This window comes from Triticum aestivum, chromosome 2D (assembly GCF_018294505.1).
Source record: "Triticum aestivum cultivar Chinese Spring chromosome 2D, IWGSC CS RefSeq v2.1, whole genome shotgun sequence".
Classification (NCBI taxonomy): Eukaryota; Viridiplantae; Streptophyta; class Magnoliopsida; order Poales; family Poaceae; genus Triticum; species Triticum aestivum.
Window position 1 is genome coordinate 630,076,675 of NC_057799.1, and position 14,962 is coordinate 630,091,636.

Here is a 14,962-nt window from a genome sequence, read left to right on the forward strand (position 1 = left end):
ATGGGCGTGGTCCACGACGTCGGCGACTGGCAGTGCGGAGGCAGGGCGACCGACGAGCGTGTGCTCACCGGGCCGACGACCGTTGCAGGGAAACCGGCCGGGCGGCCCATACCAAGCATGAGGAGGGCGTGCGCTTTGTTGACGATGTCCTCCTTCTCGTCGACCGCGGCCTTGCGCCGCGCGGCCTCCATCGCATTGACCTTGACGACCGCTCTCCGGTCCCTCCTCTTCGCCGATTCCGCGTCCAACTTGGCGATCTCCTCCGGCGTGCACTCCGACAGCGACTTCCTTGGCGCCTTGGCCGCCTTCTTTTTCACCTCTCCGGGCGGGTCGAGGCCAGGCCGCCGGAATTCGGCTGGGCGTCGGCCATGGACCGGGGGGGACGTTGGAGGGTTTGGAGGAAATGGCGCCAAATGGGGCGTGGGGGGGTTGCTTTCTCCCACCGACAGGCAGGACAGGGGAGGACAAGCGCGTGCGTCCCGCCTGTTCGCGCGATGTCCGTTTCACCCCAAAATCGACGCAAACTTGGGCCAGGGATGGGTCGAAAGCGGACACAAAACGGACAAAAATCCATTTGCGCCCTCGCGCTGGGCCGTCTGATTTGTCCGTTTTACCTCAAACGGACGGGGACGGACAAGATGAGGTCGCGCGGTGGAGTTGGCCTCATGTGGCGCATTCGTCGCTAGCGTATCAAGTACAGACAAACCCACACCTGCCTGCCCGAGATGTTCCAAAACACATGACTGCATTTTAAAAAAAAATTCTTGCTTTTTTGAAAGGGCAACGTCCTGGCCTCTGTATACCTCGGCGAGGTGGCGACGAGGCTACGGTCAGCGGGGCGGAACGCTCTCGGCGCGCGCGTGACCAACACGCGGCGTCGGCATCTCGCAGCGGTGCCGCCACGGGTGCGGCTAGCGAACGAGCGCGGCCGCTCCCTCCTGCCCGTCGCCGCGTGGCGTGCCCGCCTCGCCTCGGTGCATTGCATCGGTCGGGATCGAGTTGCTTCCGTGGCTGGGCTGGACGACAAGGCCGCACCCACCGCTTTGGCGCGATCCGGCCGGATTCCGTTAGCTTCGCCGGTGACGCCTCCCGCTCCGCCACCGTTTTCCAACCGACGGTTCCGGGTACGATGATGCGACGGGTCTGGTGGACGGTGCACAGTCCCAGATATTTCACGGCAGATGCCACTCGTGTCCTCCTGTCGGCCGTACGAGGTCACCGTCGGTCGACTTCGGTCACGGGCGCGCGGGCGCGCGAGATCCGCCTGTCTCTCCGTGCATCGACGCCCGGATGCCTGGCCTACACGTACAGGCGGCCACGTAGCCCTGCCATGTCTGGATCGCCGCGGCACGAGCGCGCGTTCGGGGTCAGGTGCTGTGCATCGCGACCTCTGCTAGCACCGGGCGTAGAACGGCATGCAAAACAGTTTGCTGTGTTCTTCGGGGCCTCGCGCTCGGTCCACCATGACGCTTTGGACACGGGATTTTGGAAGCGTCCACGCGTGCATATTAATAAGCCCATTAAATGAAAGATGGGCAACCATGAGATTGAGAAGATATTTGAGGCCATGGGAAAGACGACCTGAGCTAAAGCACACGGGGGAGAAGATGTGCGTGTTGGATTCCACGAGATTAAGTCGGGGGTTCTCGTTCCATGGCTGGGAAAAGCGAATGTGCTCTGAAGAAGAGATGAGACTTTTTGACCTGGTCAAATTCGTGAAGCAAATCCAAATTGAATACCTCAATCGAATGCGAGAACTCCAAAATTAGGGGGCACAGTAAATTAAAAAATTTGAATAAAAGAGCTCCTTGACATAAATAATATTGTTGACCTGGTCAAAATCAGGTGACTCAATTTCAAATTGAAGACCTCAATCGCCTGTGTGACATTTAAAATTAGGGAGCATAGTGTATTAACTAGAAGGGTTGGGTGCGCTTTGTTACGCCGTTGGTGTTGTTAGGTGTACATAATGTTTGTACTCCCTATGTTTCAAAATATATTGTGTATTAGTTTTTAGAAAAATCAAACATCTTTAAGTTTGACCAAATTTACAGAGAAATATATCAACATCCATATATAATATCAAATTGGCATCATTCCATTCATCATGAAATAATTTTTCACATTTTATTTATTTATTGTTGGGAGTGTCGATATTTGTGGCACTAAACTTGGTCAAAATGAAATAAATTTTACTTTTCAAAAACAAGTACACCTTATATTTTGGAAGTGAGGGAGCATTTGGTTTGGCTAGTGGGGGAGAGGAAGGAGTGTGCTTTTCATTTAGAGGCCGGAGTGGAGGAAGCGGATTAGGAGCACTTGGGTGCTCCCCCCGCCCTATATTATATAATAATTTAGTAATTAAAAAAACTCAAATATTCTGATACTTTTTTAAATCAAACATGACCAGGTATTATACTCGTATAAAAAGTTTGGCCAACGGAATGATTCTGGTTGACTTCAGGGAAAAAATAATGACAACGATATAGCATGGATAGCACTTGTATCTAGCGTTTTTTGGCAAATCTTTGACTCCGGATATAATGAAAGTCATTCCCTATTTAATCTTTTGATACGAGTGCAATACTTGGTCATGTTTGATTAAATAATAAGTTTCAGGATTTTTCGACTTTTTTTAATTACTAATTATTATTTTTGAATATAGGGGCGTGTGGCACCCAAGTGCTCTTGTGTATTTTCGCTCGAGCAAAATGTTATACACTGCATGGTTTTGACATATGTTTTTTTTTTTTGCGGTTGAGGTTTTGACATATGTTTGGAGGCTGTGTGGTCTAGCTTAGAGGCAAGCCAACCTCTGATCACTGTGGATGCCCACAATAGATGATCGCTAAGTAGATTAAAAAAACTAGTAAGACTTTAGCTAGATGGGAAAAGGCTGGCATTTTTTTTGCTAAATAAGGTAATAAGTAATTTACATAAAAATAATTCAAAGCAGGGGGCAAAAAGTAGAATTCACTATGAAAAAATATAGGGAAAAAAGTATATAACAAACTAATGACAACATTTATCAGATAATACTTGTTACTGCAGAGATGTGTTTCAGAGCATTTCATTTTTGAAAAAGAAACGGAAACATTTTTTGAAGTTTCAAAACACTCCAAAGATGTATTCTAAACTCAGTTATACTACAATATATGAAAGGAAGCATTTCGATCATACAAACAAGCACATAGCAATTCTATGCGCAACACTTATTCTTGATCAAGCCAGCAAGTCCCAACGGACATGAGTCCTGAGCATCACATTCTTCATCTGAAAAACTTTGAGAAGACACAAGGGAGATGGAACTGATTGCTACGGGATGCAATTTCATCAATAACAGAGATAAGTTCCAGTGTTTTCTTTTCCATGTCAACAGCAGCTAACCATGCCACAGGGTTCCTTGGATCAAGGGTCAGCTTGGACATCATGTAGAGAACATCATCCTCAATACTCAGGGTGGGAGCGTAGCAGATCAGCTCGCTCAACGATGGCTCCTCCACCTTCTCATCGTCCCGTGGACCAGGGAACAAAGCAGAACATACTTCATCTGTCATGGGGATATCATCCGTGTCTACTTCAAAGCAGTCGTGCCAATCCTCTGAAGACAGCGTCCGGCTCCAGGATCTCGCCTTCCAGCCAAAATCCGTGCTGGCATAGCCCAAGCTCACACCATGGGCACTCCGATGGTAATCCACCTCGACGAGCCTGATCTGATCGCCGTCGACGAGACTAATCTTTCTACTCACCGATTGGTACCGCTATTTAAAAGTTTTGTAGTTTAGTACCAACTCAGGGCCTAAGTGTTGCAAAACGGTCAAAGTCACGTATAACAGTGTATTGACACTGTATCTGGCCGATGGGACCCCTGTCAGGTGCTGATGTGGCAAGTTCTTTTGCGAAAAAGACCCTTAGTTTATATTTAATTGCGTATATACATATACCCCTTGTTTGGCAGAAAAAGGTCCTGCCAAAAATAAAATATTCGCGGGAACCAGCCGCGACTCTAACCCACGACCAGCCAGCCAAACGCGGCTGGCGATCGCTACCGCTGCGCTACAGCACCGATCACGTTAAACACCACGCGTAAATCTTTGTATACTTTTGCCGTTCTGTTTTTTATAAAATAAATAAAAAGATTAGTTCGACCGCGCGATCCCGCAGGGATTAGAACACGCGCCGTTACGTTCGCGCAGCGAGCTGGCTGCCGATGCACCACTGCATCATTCACGGCTTTACTGTTCGAGCCGTCCTATTTTTGTGTGTATATGTTTGTTTTCCGAATTTCTTTATCTTTTTTCCGATCGTGTGTATTCTTCGGGCCCTACGCTGCGTGTGTGTCGTATATTGAAAGAAGATATACATATACATACAACGGTTATTAAAAATGGTTCAATATATATAGGGTGAACGTTTTTATAATACGAAAAAAGTTCATCGTATTTTAAAAAATGTTCATCTTATATTTATACCTGCAGGGATTAGAGTTACTGCGTATATTTTTTGTATTTTTTAATGTACAGTTACTCGAAAAATTGATAACATGTTCTAAAATTATTGTGTTATCGTAATAAATTTTATAATACATGATGAACATTTTAGAAAATACATTTACAATTTTAAATACGCGTTCAACTTTTCCCAAAAATGTTTTGAACTTTTTTTTCCAAATGCACAAACACTTTATTTACCTTTCAGAGTAATTATAATTTTTTTGAACGTCAACCCAAAAACAAAGCGGAGACCAGCAGGTCTATTATTCAGACCTTGGGTATTCTTCAGACTGAACGCAGTGTGCGCAACGTATATTCAAAAAATTATACACACACATATATAGATATCGTATATTATAAAATGTTCAAGATATAAACGATAAACTTTCTATAATAAGAATTTGTATATTTAAATAAGATCATTGTATATTAATAAATGTTTAATATATATATATTAAAAGATGTGGTGAACATTTTTAATATGCGATATGCTTTTATACGATGAAATTTTAATATATGATGCAATGAACATATTTTTAATTATACAACGCGATGCACATTTTTTTAATGTCAGATAATATTTTTTATATCATATAAAAATCGGAACTGGTCGGAGTTTAAAGACGCATACGAACGAGTTGACGCATAGGATGCCGTGGGGCAGAGGCAGCAAGCGCGCACTGTGAACGACTCGGCGCGGATCGATTTCCGGCGGATGGGCGCGCGTTTTTGTACTTCGTAAAACAATCGAACGTTGAAAGGTACTCCCTTTGTCCCAAAATAACTGTCTTAACCTTAGTATAACTTTGTACTAAAGTTAGTATAAAGTCGAGGCATTTATTTTGGGGCGGAGGGAGTATAAAACTGTTTAGGCGTCCCTGTTGAAGCAATAGGAGCAGTAGCGCAGCGGCAGCCAGCTCCGAAAATGCCGAATGGTGGACGAGCACTATGAGGACTTTATCCAGTCCGTCTGTTTTACACATTGGCCAGCTTCATCACAGTATTTGCGGGAGCTGTCCCCCCTGTAGACCATTCCCGCCCACGTATTCTGGTTGTCAGTGAGGGCGTTGTAGCGACATAATCTAGCTTTGTGTTGATGTACCAGGTACACTCGAGCATGCGCATGCAGCAAAAAGAGAGTCGCCCACGTGGACAGTATTTCGCCCTTGCACGTGACCCCCCGTCACTCTCATGGTTCAGTTTTGTACAGATAATCCTTCATTAACAGCATATTAGCGTGAGATGGACCAAATTCAATCAAAGAGCACCGGCTGTGGATTGTCAACGACTCTATATTGTAGTAAACCAAAGGAGTTTGCGGTTGGAAAATGACAATATCCCGCGAACTATCGTACTTAATCACAATTATGGCACCATTTTGGACATGTTTTCCCACCATTTTTTTGTGCCTCGGTAATTAAACACGTAATTTGTTTTTAGCAGCTAGACCATGTAGTTTGTTGGTTAGGTCCGTGGATGTCCAGATTCGCGATGGGCCGGATGGAACAGCTGCCATCTCACTGTTTTCGTCACGTCTCGACGTGCAAAAAGTTGCGTGAGGGCCCACCACACATCAATTCTATCCAGGGGGACTAGTCATCTCACGCAATTACTGCCTCTGCCGCCGAGTTCATCTTCTCCAACCATCCTCCTCCCACCCACCCACACACCAGAGAGGCAGGTAGAACGAGGCCGCGAGCTAGGAGGTAGAACTCCATGGTCGAGCACAGGAGCTGACACCCCCCGCCGGAAGCACTCAAATTATGCTTTGCCCTCTCACGGACCTGCTCCTCTCCAATCCAAGGCAGTCGATCCAAAGGTATGAACAGCATCTGTCTGATGCCATTAGTAGTGATTTAGCTGTTCTTCATCAATCTGAACAATGTTCATGCAAATAGGTAATGGCTTTTGTGGGGATGGATCCGTTTTCGCCGCCGCTGAATCCGCTAGAGTGGCGAACCAAGATCCAGCGAGCGAGGTTTCGCCAGATGAGTTGGACAGCGATGGCGATTGTTCTGGTGGCGATGGTGGATCCAGCGGTCCACCAGGAACACCAGCAATTACGTCTAGATTATCTTTACTCAAGCTAGGTTCTGTTATTAGCAAATTTTCAGATTTCAAGAAACAACTAGTCAGAGAAATAGGATTCGACGGGTTGCTTCAGATTAAGTCATGGCAAAATATAAATCTTAAGTACAACGCTTACCTCATGGATAGAGTAGATGTTGACAACAGCGTGATCAACCTGGAAGGCCAGGGCATGCTTGAGCTTACAGACGAGTCAGTTCACTCTGTTTTTGCAATACCACGCGGTGAGCTAGCAATTGGTCCAGAAGGTGTCGAACCGTCTGAAGCTTGCATTGAGTATACACGTTTCGCAGCTAGCATCAATGACAAAGGCACACACAGCTTGAAGGCAGCAGAGGCATACCTAATGCGGGACATCGCCGCCAACTTTAGAAAAATTGACATGGATTGTTTCAAAATTGCATTCGTCATCTTCGTAATTGGCCATGTTCTTGCTCCATCAGCCAAACATGATTACGTAACAATAGATTTCTGGGCTGCCTTGAGTGATGTTGACAAAATCCGAACATGGAACTGGTGTGGCTACATTTTGAAACATCTGTTCAATGCTATAAGGAAATTCAAGTCAGATGTCATTAAACAAAATCCAACAATCCACATTGTCGGCTGCCATCTGTTCCTATAGGTACAAATGTTACGCACAGTGAAGCCTCTGTCATTAAGTTGGTTTTAATATATTTTTGCCCAAGCTAACAGTTGTAGATGCATATGTTTTCAGGTGTTTGTGCTTGACAGCCTCGAGCTTGGCCAACTGAACAAACCACGCGGAATGTACCCAAGGATAGCGCTTTTTGAGCACGAGCCGATGAAGAAGATGATTGATATCACATCAGTAAACATGGGTGGAGGAGAAATATCATTTCACGGGGCATCGGTTAGTCCACGAAAAATCCATTATCGGAAGACATACTCATTTTTAGTGAGCAAGCCGTAATTGTTTTTTATTTATGTTGACCGGGTCAAGGCTGAACAAAACGTCAGCAAAGGTATTGTCTGCGCATCAACCGAGCTTGCAAATGAAAACATTCCGAGGCATTCTAATACGACGAAACGAGTCCAGATGCCATCTGCGCCTATTTTAAGAGGTACTTACAATAAAATTGGTCCACAAGATTTCTCAAACCACATACATACAAACTATCCATCAATAGTAAGTACACACATCGATCTTGATTTTTGCCAAGCATGTTGAATCATTTACCGTATACACTAATCACGACAATGCATTTTTGTGAACAGTCCGGTGAGAAGCTCGGGATACTTCTCCGTGAGCACAATGCTCGAGGTCTGGCAAACATTTCAGAGATGAGGCAGTCTTTCCAGTCATCAATGTTCACATTTGCGGACAAGCTCATCAACTGCATCGCTGAGAATTGTTCTTGTTGCAAGGCCAACGGACGTAAACAATGCATCCTGAAGAGTGAAAATCAAAACAGTTGCACCAACTTGGCCAACACTCCTATGCAAGAAAAAATAGACAATTCGTTTGTTACCCCTATTTGCAACAAGGTTTCTCCCAGGCTGGCTGGACAACTCCCAAACGACGGTTTGTTCCGAAAGAAAACCAATTAGTTTACATACAATGCCTAGTTCAACCTACACCCTTTAAAAGTAACAGTTTTGAGAATCATTTCCGACGCAGGTAGCTCGTCGGCCAATAGCTCCATTGCAAGGAAGAGGGGAGTTGTGTTCAGCCCGGCCATCCAGACGGAATCATCAAAAAAGGTGTATCTTCGGCTGGACGACCCACTCCAAGCAGTTTCCCATTCAGCAGTAGATACTGTCAACAACTCATCTCTGTCTGCGAAGCAAGACACTCGCCGAGAGGTTGCCAATACGATTTATTCATTCTTTGATGACCTGACTGCTAGCATAGTCACGTACTATGCCGAGCAACGACTGAGCTCTGGATATGTTACATTCGGAACTACAAACGACACCATGCCAGCCAAAATTCGGATAACAAAGTGCAACATCGCCCGCGACCCATGGGCAATCGGTTCAGTTCCGATGCCGCCGGCAGTCCCAGTCCTTAGAGCCATAAAAGATTGGTTGGCTGTGTCATCCACATTCGTCCTTGAAAGGTATTTTCATATAGATCCACTCAACATTTTCAATTTAGTATTTTTCACAGCTTTTTCTCACACCATATATGCGTTCAGGAAATGGATTATGCATCCAAAACCAAGACTCATACTGCTCGATGGCATTGAAATCCAACAACAACTATCAGGAAAAGAACAACTTAGTCATGAGATGTGTGCTGTTATTTTTAGGAGGCTTTCACAGATGGACAAGACCTATTCGAAGGACACTTTGACTATGTTTTGGAGGAAGTTTCTTGAGCCTGATTTCGCCGTGAGCTCCTACCAATAAATCAGTCATAATACATAGTTTCTTTCGGTATTATATCTTTTTTGTTTGTTAAGTCTGTTTCTTGTGTTTTGCAGACCCCAGTTTTATCTAATGCCGATCCATTGACCATCCAGTCGATCCGTGCAACATTTACAGAAGAAAACGAGTTTTTCAGCCCAGCCTCTAGTCGGATGGTGAACCCAAAAAATTAAACATCTAAACTAAACTATATTTTAACATAACTTGTCTCCTTACTATCTGTTTTTTGTGGCAGTGGCATATACCTCCACTCCTACCGGACGGATGGGCCGTCTACGCATTCGACATGGCCAGGCGAAGGATTTTAGTACTAGACCCGGCCGTCGGCCCATTTGGTTTTAGCAATAGAAGGATCAACATGCACACATATGTGTCTGACCTACTTCACGCTGCACTCTTCAGATGCATCCAATCTTTATATGATTCCTGGCACTGCAGTTCCGGAGAATGGACCCGTGCATTTCCTGTGATATCACGGGCATCCCTTGTCCATCGCTTCAATATGTGCTTTTCTGGTATCTTGCTCAACTTGAGCTTGATCATAACCTGCTGACACAAACACGATTTTAGACATCGGAACAACAATTGCACAGTTTACATGGCAAGATATTACATTTACCTTCAGTGCATGGCAGCAGACCATTCCAGAATGCTCGAAAATACCACACTCGCAGTTGAAAAAGGTCTTATCATCATCAACATCAACCTTGAATTGGACCTTGCTCCATTTCTCACGAGAGAGAGCATCCACATGAGTAAGAATGTATACCTTTTTTGGTACAGCAACATCTAGTTCATAAGCCCCTGCCTTGTAAAGAGCACTGCCAAATTGCTCAAACATTGCCCTGGTGTAAATCTTGCTAGCGTGCCTCTCAATTGGGAGATTTACTTTCAAAAGAACACCACTCTAAAAAACATTAAAACATACACACAAACAAGTGAGCATTGGGCAAAATGATCTGCATTTTGTTTTACTGGATGGAAAAAAACACTATCTTCTTGAAGGCTGGAACATACCAGAGCAGTCCGTTTCTCCTAGAAACTCTCCTCAGAGTCCCTATCGAACTGAAGCTTCTCGTATTGTTTAATGAACAAATGCATTGGGCACCCGGGTGGGACATAACTCTTAAGCATGTGATTGGCACTTTCACTACGTTGAGTGCTGGTCATTTTCGCGCAAAAAACACCTCTGAAATCCGCAGCGACTACATCCAATAAACAAGCGGATCTAATGAAACATTCGCCTAGAGGGAGATTAAGTTGCAGTTTAATTACCTCTTTTCTGAATCGCCCTCCGGCGGCACGAACAGGTCCATGGAGCCCTATCCAAGCTCTCGATCCGGAGGAAGAAGAGGAGGTGTAGAGAAGAGCAGCAGGCGTCGCTTGGATCTTGGTCGCTCAGTCTCGACCCCGAGAAAGAAGACGAGCTGGACAGAGGAGCAGCAGTCGTCGCTTCGACCTGGGTCGTCACCGACGGACCAACCCTGCTTTTGATTAATGAATAGCTGAACAGTTTGGTGTGGACAAGTTGTCCCACCACTTGGGTCACGTGATCTGGCAAATGCACCAAACGAGCTGCACAAGCACCACATCACGCTGTTCGCTGGTCCAGCCTCAAAAGCACGAAACATTTGTTCCAAAGCGATACGCCTAAGGCCCCTACCACCTATCACTAGCGATAGAGCATGGGGGGGCAGCGACTTGACGTTTGCTCATCTCCAGGAATCCACCTACGGCCAAGATTAAGTCCACACAAGCCCGCGTCCACCGAAAAGTTGCTTCCCAGCCAGCTCGCGCTTCCAACGGCACGGCGAGGGTTCAAAACCCGGCAGCAAGCGCGTGTGTGGTTATTTTTGGGAAAATATTTTTTGCGGCTAAGACCTTTTTTACAAATAGAGGATATATGCGTGATTAAATAAAAAGTAAGGGTTCTTTTTGTAAAATAGCATGCCACATCACCCCTGACAGCGGGTCCTAGCGGTCAGATACATCGTTAATATGCGTCTATACGCATCTTTAACCGTTTTGCAACACTTAGGCCCTGAGTTGGTACTGAACTGCAAAACTTTTAAGTACTGGTACCAATCCGTGAGTAGGTGCTGAAGTGTGGTACTAACTGTTAGATGTGTATAGTTCATTGTGTACATCCCCATTGTATAAGGGGCTTTTCTGCACTTTACCACATCTGTATATGTACTGGCCTTTGGCCCTCAGTAAAGTTAGTTGCTCACTTATCCAACATGGTATCAGTAGCCAGGTTCCTCTTCCTCTCCCGCACGCTGCAGCTCCGTGCCTAGCTTCCTCGTCGCCGGCCACCTCCTCCCCTGTCGCCGGCCACCTTCTCCGCGCCCGGCAGCCCTCCCTCCTGCTGCTGCTCTGTCCGCGCCCGCGTGCTCAGCCGCGACCTCCCCGCCCGGCCGCGCCCAGGTCGCGCCCTGACCGCGCCTCTGGCTGTCGCTGCTCCTTCCGGGCGCCCAGGCCGCGCCCCTGGCTGCGCTGCCCCTTCCGCGCGCCCAGGCCGCCCTCGTCTGTTCCGCTACCCCCGACGCCTCCGCATCCGGCCGGCTGCCGCTTCTCCATCCGCTGCTGCAGGTGCAGCCCAGGGCCGGCCCTCCTCCTGGCCTCCCACTTCCTCCCGATTCCCCACTCGGGGCTGCATTGGGCTAGCGTGAGGCTCTCAGCCTCGATCCAGATCGGGGAGAGTTGACCCAAAAAAAGAGAGGAGAAAAACAGAGTTCCCTCATGTCTTCTTCGGGCTATGTTGCTTTTCCTCGGTGCTCAGTGATCTTCGATGGCACCAACTACGCTGAGTTTGTGGGGTTCATGCACATCCATATGCGTGGTCTTCTTCTGTGGGGTGTTCTTTCTGGCGAGGTCCCTTGCCCGCGATGCCCTGTTGCGCCCGTGGCCCCAATCCCACCGGTGCCGCCGATACTTGCTGCCGAGGCTTCTCAGGCTGACATGGATGCAGCCAAGGCCCTTGATGATGCTGCAGTTGATGCTTATGATCAGCAGGTATCTGCTTATTCCGATGCTCTTTCGGTGTACCGCGATGATTTCTCTGCTTACACTCAGTGGTGCAATGACGATGCTCGTGCTGCTGCTGTTCTCACTGCAAGTGTCCTCCCTCAGTTTGCTTCGGAGTTCATGGGACTTGGCACAGTTGCAGCGATGTGGTCTTATCTTTGTCAGCGCTATCAGCCCTCTGGTGATGCTCTCTACCTATCTGTGGTGCGTCAGGAGCACGCACTCCAACAAGGTGATTCCTTTGTTGATGAGTTCTATTCACAGTGCTCTGCCATCTGGCGTCAGCTTGACTCTCTTCAGATAGTTGTTTGTGGCACCTATCGTTGCTGTCAGACTACTCGATCTGATCTGGAGTTTCAGCGGGTCCATGAGTTCTTATCTCGTCTCCGCTCTGAGTTTGAGCCCAGACGTGCTCACTTGCTTGCTCGTGGTCGTGTTCCTATCTCGGAGGTGCTTGCCGAGCTTCGTGCTGAGGAGACCCGCCTTCGCTCTGCTGGTGGTTCCGTCTGTGTTGGCTGCTCGGCTCACCGCTCCACCGCTCCTCCCCACACTTTCACGGGGGGTGGGTCGCCTTGCTTAGCCATCGACTGCTTTGCAGGGTGGTATTCCTATGGAGTGTCTCACTGGTCGTTCTCCTGACTACTCAGCTCTTCGTATATTTGGATGTGTGTGCTATGTCCTTCTTGCCCCACGAGAACGCACCAAACTGACTGCTCAGTCGGTTGAGTGTGTCTTCCTTGGATACAGCGATGAGCACAAGGGCTATCGCTGTTGGGATCCTGTTGGTCGTCGTTTGCGCATCTCGCGTGATGTGACCTTTGATGAGTCTTGCTCTTACTACCCCCGTCCTTCTTCCTTGAGCTTCTCTGTGGACGATATTTCTTTTCTTCTTCTCCCTGATACACCCTGCTATGTGCCTCCTGTTTCATCTCCTCCTCCTGCACCTCTCATTCCCTCTCCTTCACCACCGACACCATCTTCCCCATCCTCCACCTTCACCTCTCCACCATCCTCTCCAGTCCGTCACCCTATCTCACCGTGTCCTCTCCACTATACTCGTCGCCCTCGTTCTGAGGATGCTTCTCCTGACGCGCCTTCCAACTCTGGTGCACCTCTCTTCACGCCTCCCCCGGTTCATAACCTCTGTGCTCGGCCTCGCCCCCCGCCTGATCGCTACTCTCTTGCTCGGTACAGCCTCTCTGTTATTGCTGAGCCCACTTCCTATCAGACTGCCATGACTCTGCCTGAATGGCAGCTTGCGATGGCCGAAGAGCTTGCTGCCCTTGAGCGCTCTGGCACATGGGATCTGGTTTCCCTCCCTTCCGGTGTTCGTCCCATCACCTGCAAGTGGGTCTACAAGATTAAGACTCGCTCTGATGGTTCTCTTGAGCGCTACAAAGCGCGTCTTGTGGCCCGTGGTTTTCAGCAGGAGCAGGGACGCGATTATGATGAGACATTCGCTCCTGTGGCCCACATGACCACTGTTCGCACTCTTCTTGCTGTGGCTTCTGTTCGTCATTGGTCTATCTCTCAACTTGAGTTCAGAACGCCTTTCTCAATGGCGAGTTACGTGAGGAGGTTTATATGCAGCCACCCCCGGTACTATGCTCCTGACGGTATGGTATGTAGACTTCGTCGCTCCCTCTATGGTCTTAAACAGGCCCCTCGCACCTGGTTTGAGCGCTTTGCCTCTGTGGTGACTGCCGCTGGTTTCTTGCCCAGTGATCATGATCCCGCGCTGTTTGTTCACACGTCTCCTCGTGGTCGAACAATTCTCCTTCTCTATGTTGATGACATGATCATCACTGGTGACGACTCTGAGTACATTGTCTTTGTTAAGGCTCGCCTTCGAGATCAGTTCCTCATGACTGATCTTGGTCCACTTCGCTATTTTCTTGGGATTGAGATCTCCTCGACCTCTGATGGCTTCTACATCTCCCAAGAAAATATATTCAGGATCTTCTTGCTCGCGCTGCTCTTGGTGATGAGCGCACAGTTGTGACTCCTATGGAGCTCAACGTTCAGCTTCGCGCCTCTGATGGTGACTCTCTTCCTAATCCCACTCGTTATCGTCACCTCGTTGGCAGCCTTGTCTATCTTGCTGTTACGCGTCCTGACATCTCATATCCTGTCCATATCCTGAGTCAGTTTGTTTTCGCCCCCACCTCTGTCCACTATAGTCACCTCCTCCGTGTTCTACGATATCTTCGTGACACGATCTCTCAGCGCCTTTTCTTTCTCCGCTCCAGCTCTCTTGAGATCCAGGCCTACTCTGATGCTACCTGGGCTAGTGATCCCTCTGATCGACGCTCGCTATCTGCTTACTGTGTCTTTCTTGGTGGCTCTCTTATTGCCTGGAAGACAAAGAAACAGACTACAGTTTCTCGCTCGAGTATAGAGGCTGAGTTGCGAGCCATGGCTATGTTGACGGCTGAGGTGATCTGGTTACGGTGGTTACTTGAGGACTTTGGTGTGTCTGCTACTACCTCGACTCCTCTACTGTCGGACAGTACTGGTGCTATCAGTATTGCGCGTGACCCGGTGAAGCATGAGCTCACCAAGCACATCGACGTGGATGCCCACTTTGTGCGTGCTGCTGTGCAGGATCAGACTCTCGCTCTTCACTATGTGCCCTCTGAGTTACAGTTGGCTGACTTCTTCACGAAGGCACAGACTCGAGCACAGCATGGCTTTTTTCTCTCGAAACTCAGTGTTGTTGATCCACCATGAGTTTAGGGGGGGTGTTAGATGTGTATAGTTCATTGTGTATATCCCATTGTATAAGGGGCTTTTCTGCACTTTACCACATCTGTATAGGTACAGTAAAGTTAGTTGCTCACTTATCCAACACTAACATGCAATTAACTCTCGAGCGACGGGCTCCTGTGGCCGGCGCTGGCCGCCCTGTACACAAGTAGAGCCCTGCTTTACAGCTCTCCAGGACGATGTAGAGGAGGACC

The 14,962-nt window shown here is 47.8% G+C and overlaps 1 protein-coding gene across 1 annotated transcript; it reads left to right on the forward strand.

Moving 5' to 3' along the window:
- Nucleotides 1-6,101: 6,101 nt before the first annotated feature.
- Nucleotides 6,102-9,918, forward strand: LOC123055141 (uncharacterized). The gene is made up of 8 exons (XM_044479088.1): nucleotides 6,102-6,312; nucleotides 7,300-7,455; nucleotides 7,546-7,731; nucleotides 7,821-8,127; nucleotides 8,224-8,665; nucleotides 8,744-8,939; nucleotides 9,032-9,130; nucleotides 9,211-9,918. The coding sequence occupies exons 2-8, from the start codon at nucleotides 7,351-7,353 to the stop codon at nucleotides 9,526-9,528; spliced, it is 1,653 nt and encodes a 550-aa protein (XP_044335023.1). The 5' UTR covers nucleotides 6,102-6,312; nucleotides 7,300-7,350; the 3' UTR covers nucleotides 9,529-9,918.
- Nucleotides 9,919-14,962: the final 5,044 nt, after the last annotated feature.

Coding starts and splice junctions, on each gene's coding strand:
- LOC123055141 (XM_044479088.1), top strand. CDS start 7,351: ATGTACCCAAGGATAGCGCTTTTTGAGCACGAGCCGATGAAGAAGATG. Junction 7,456..7,545: donor TATCATTTCACGGGGCATCG/GTTAGTCCACGA, acceptor GACCGGGTCAAG/GCTGAACAAAACGTCAGCAA. Junction 9,131..9,210: donor GCCCAGCCTCTAGTCGGATG/GTGAACCCAAAA, acceptor TTTTTGTGGCAG/TGGCATATACCTCCACTCCT.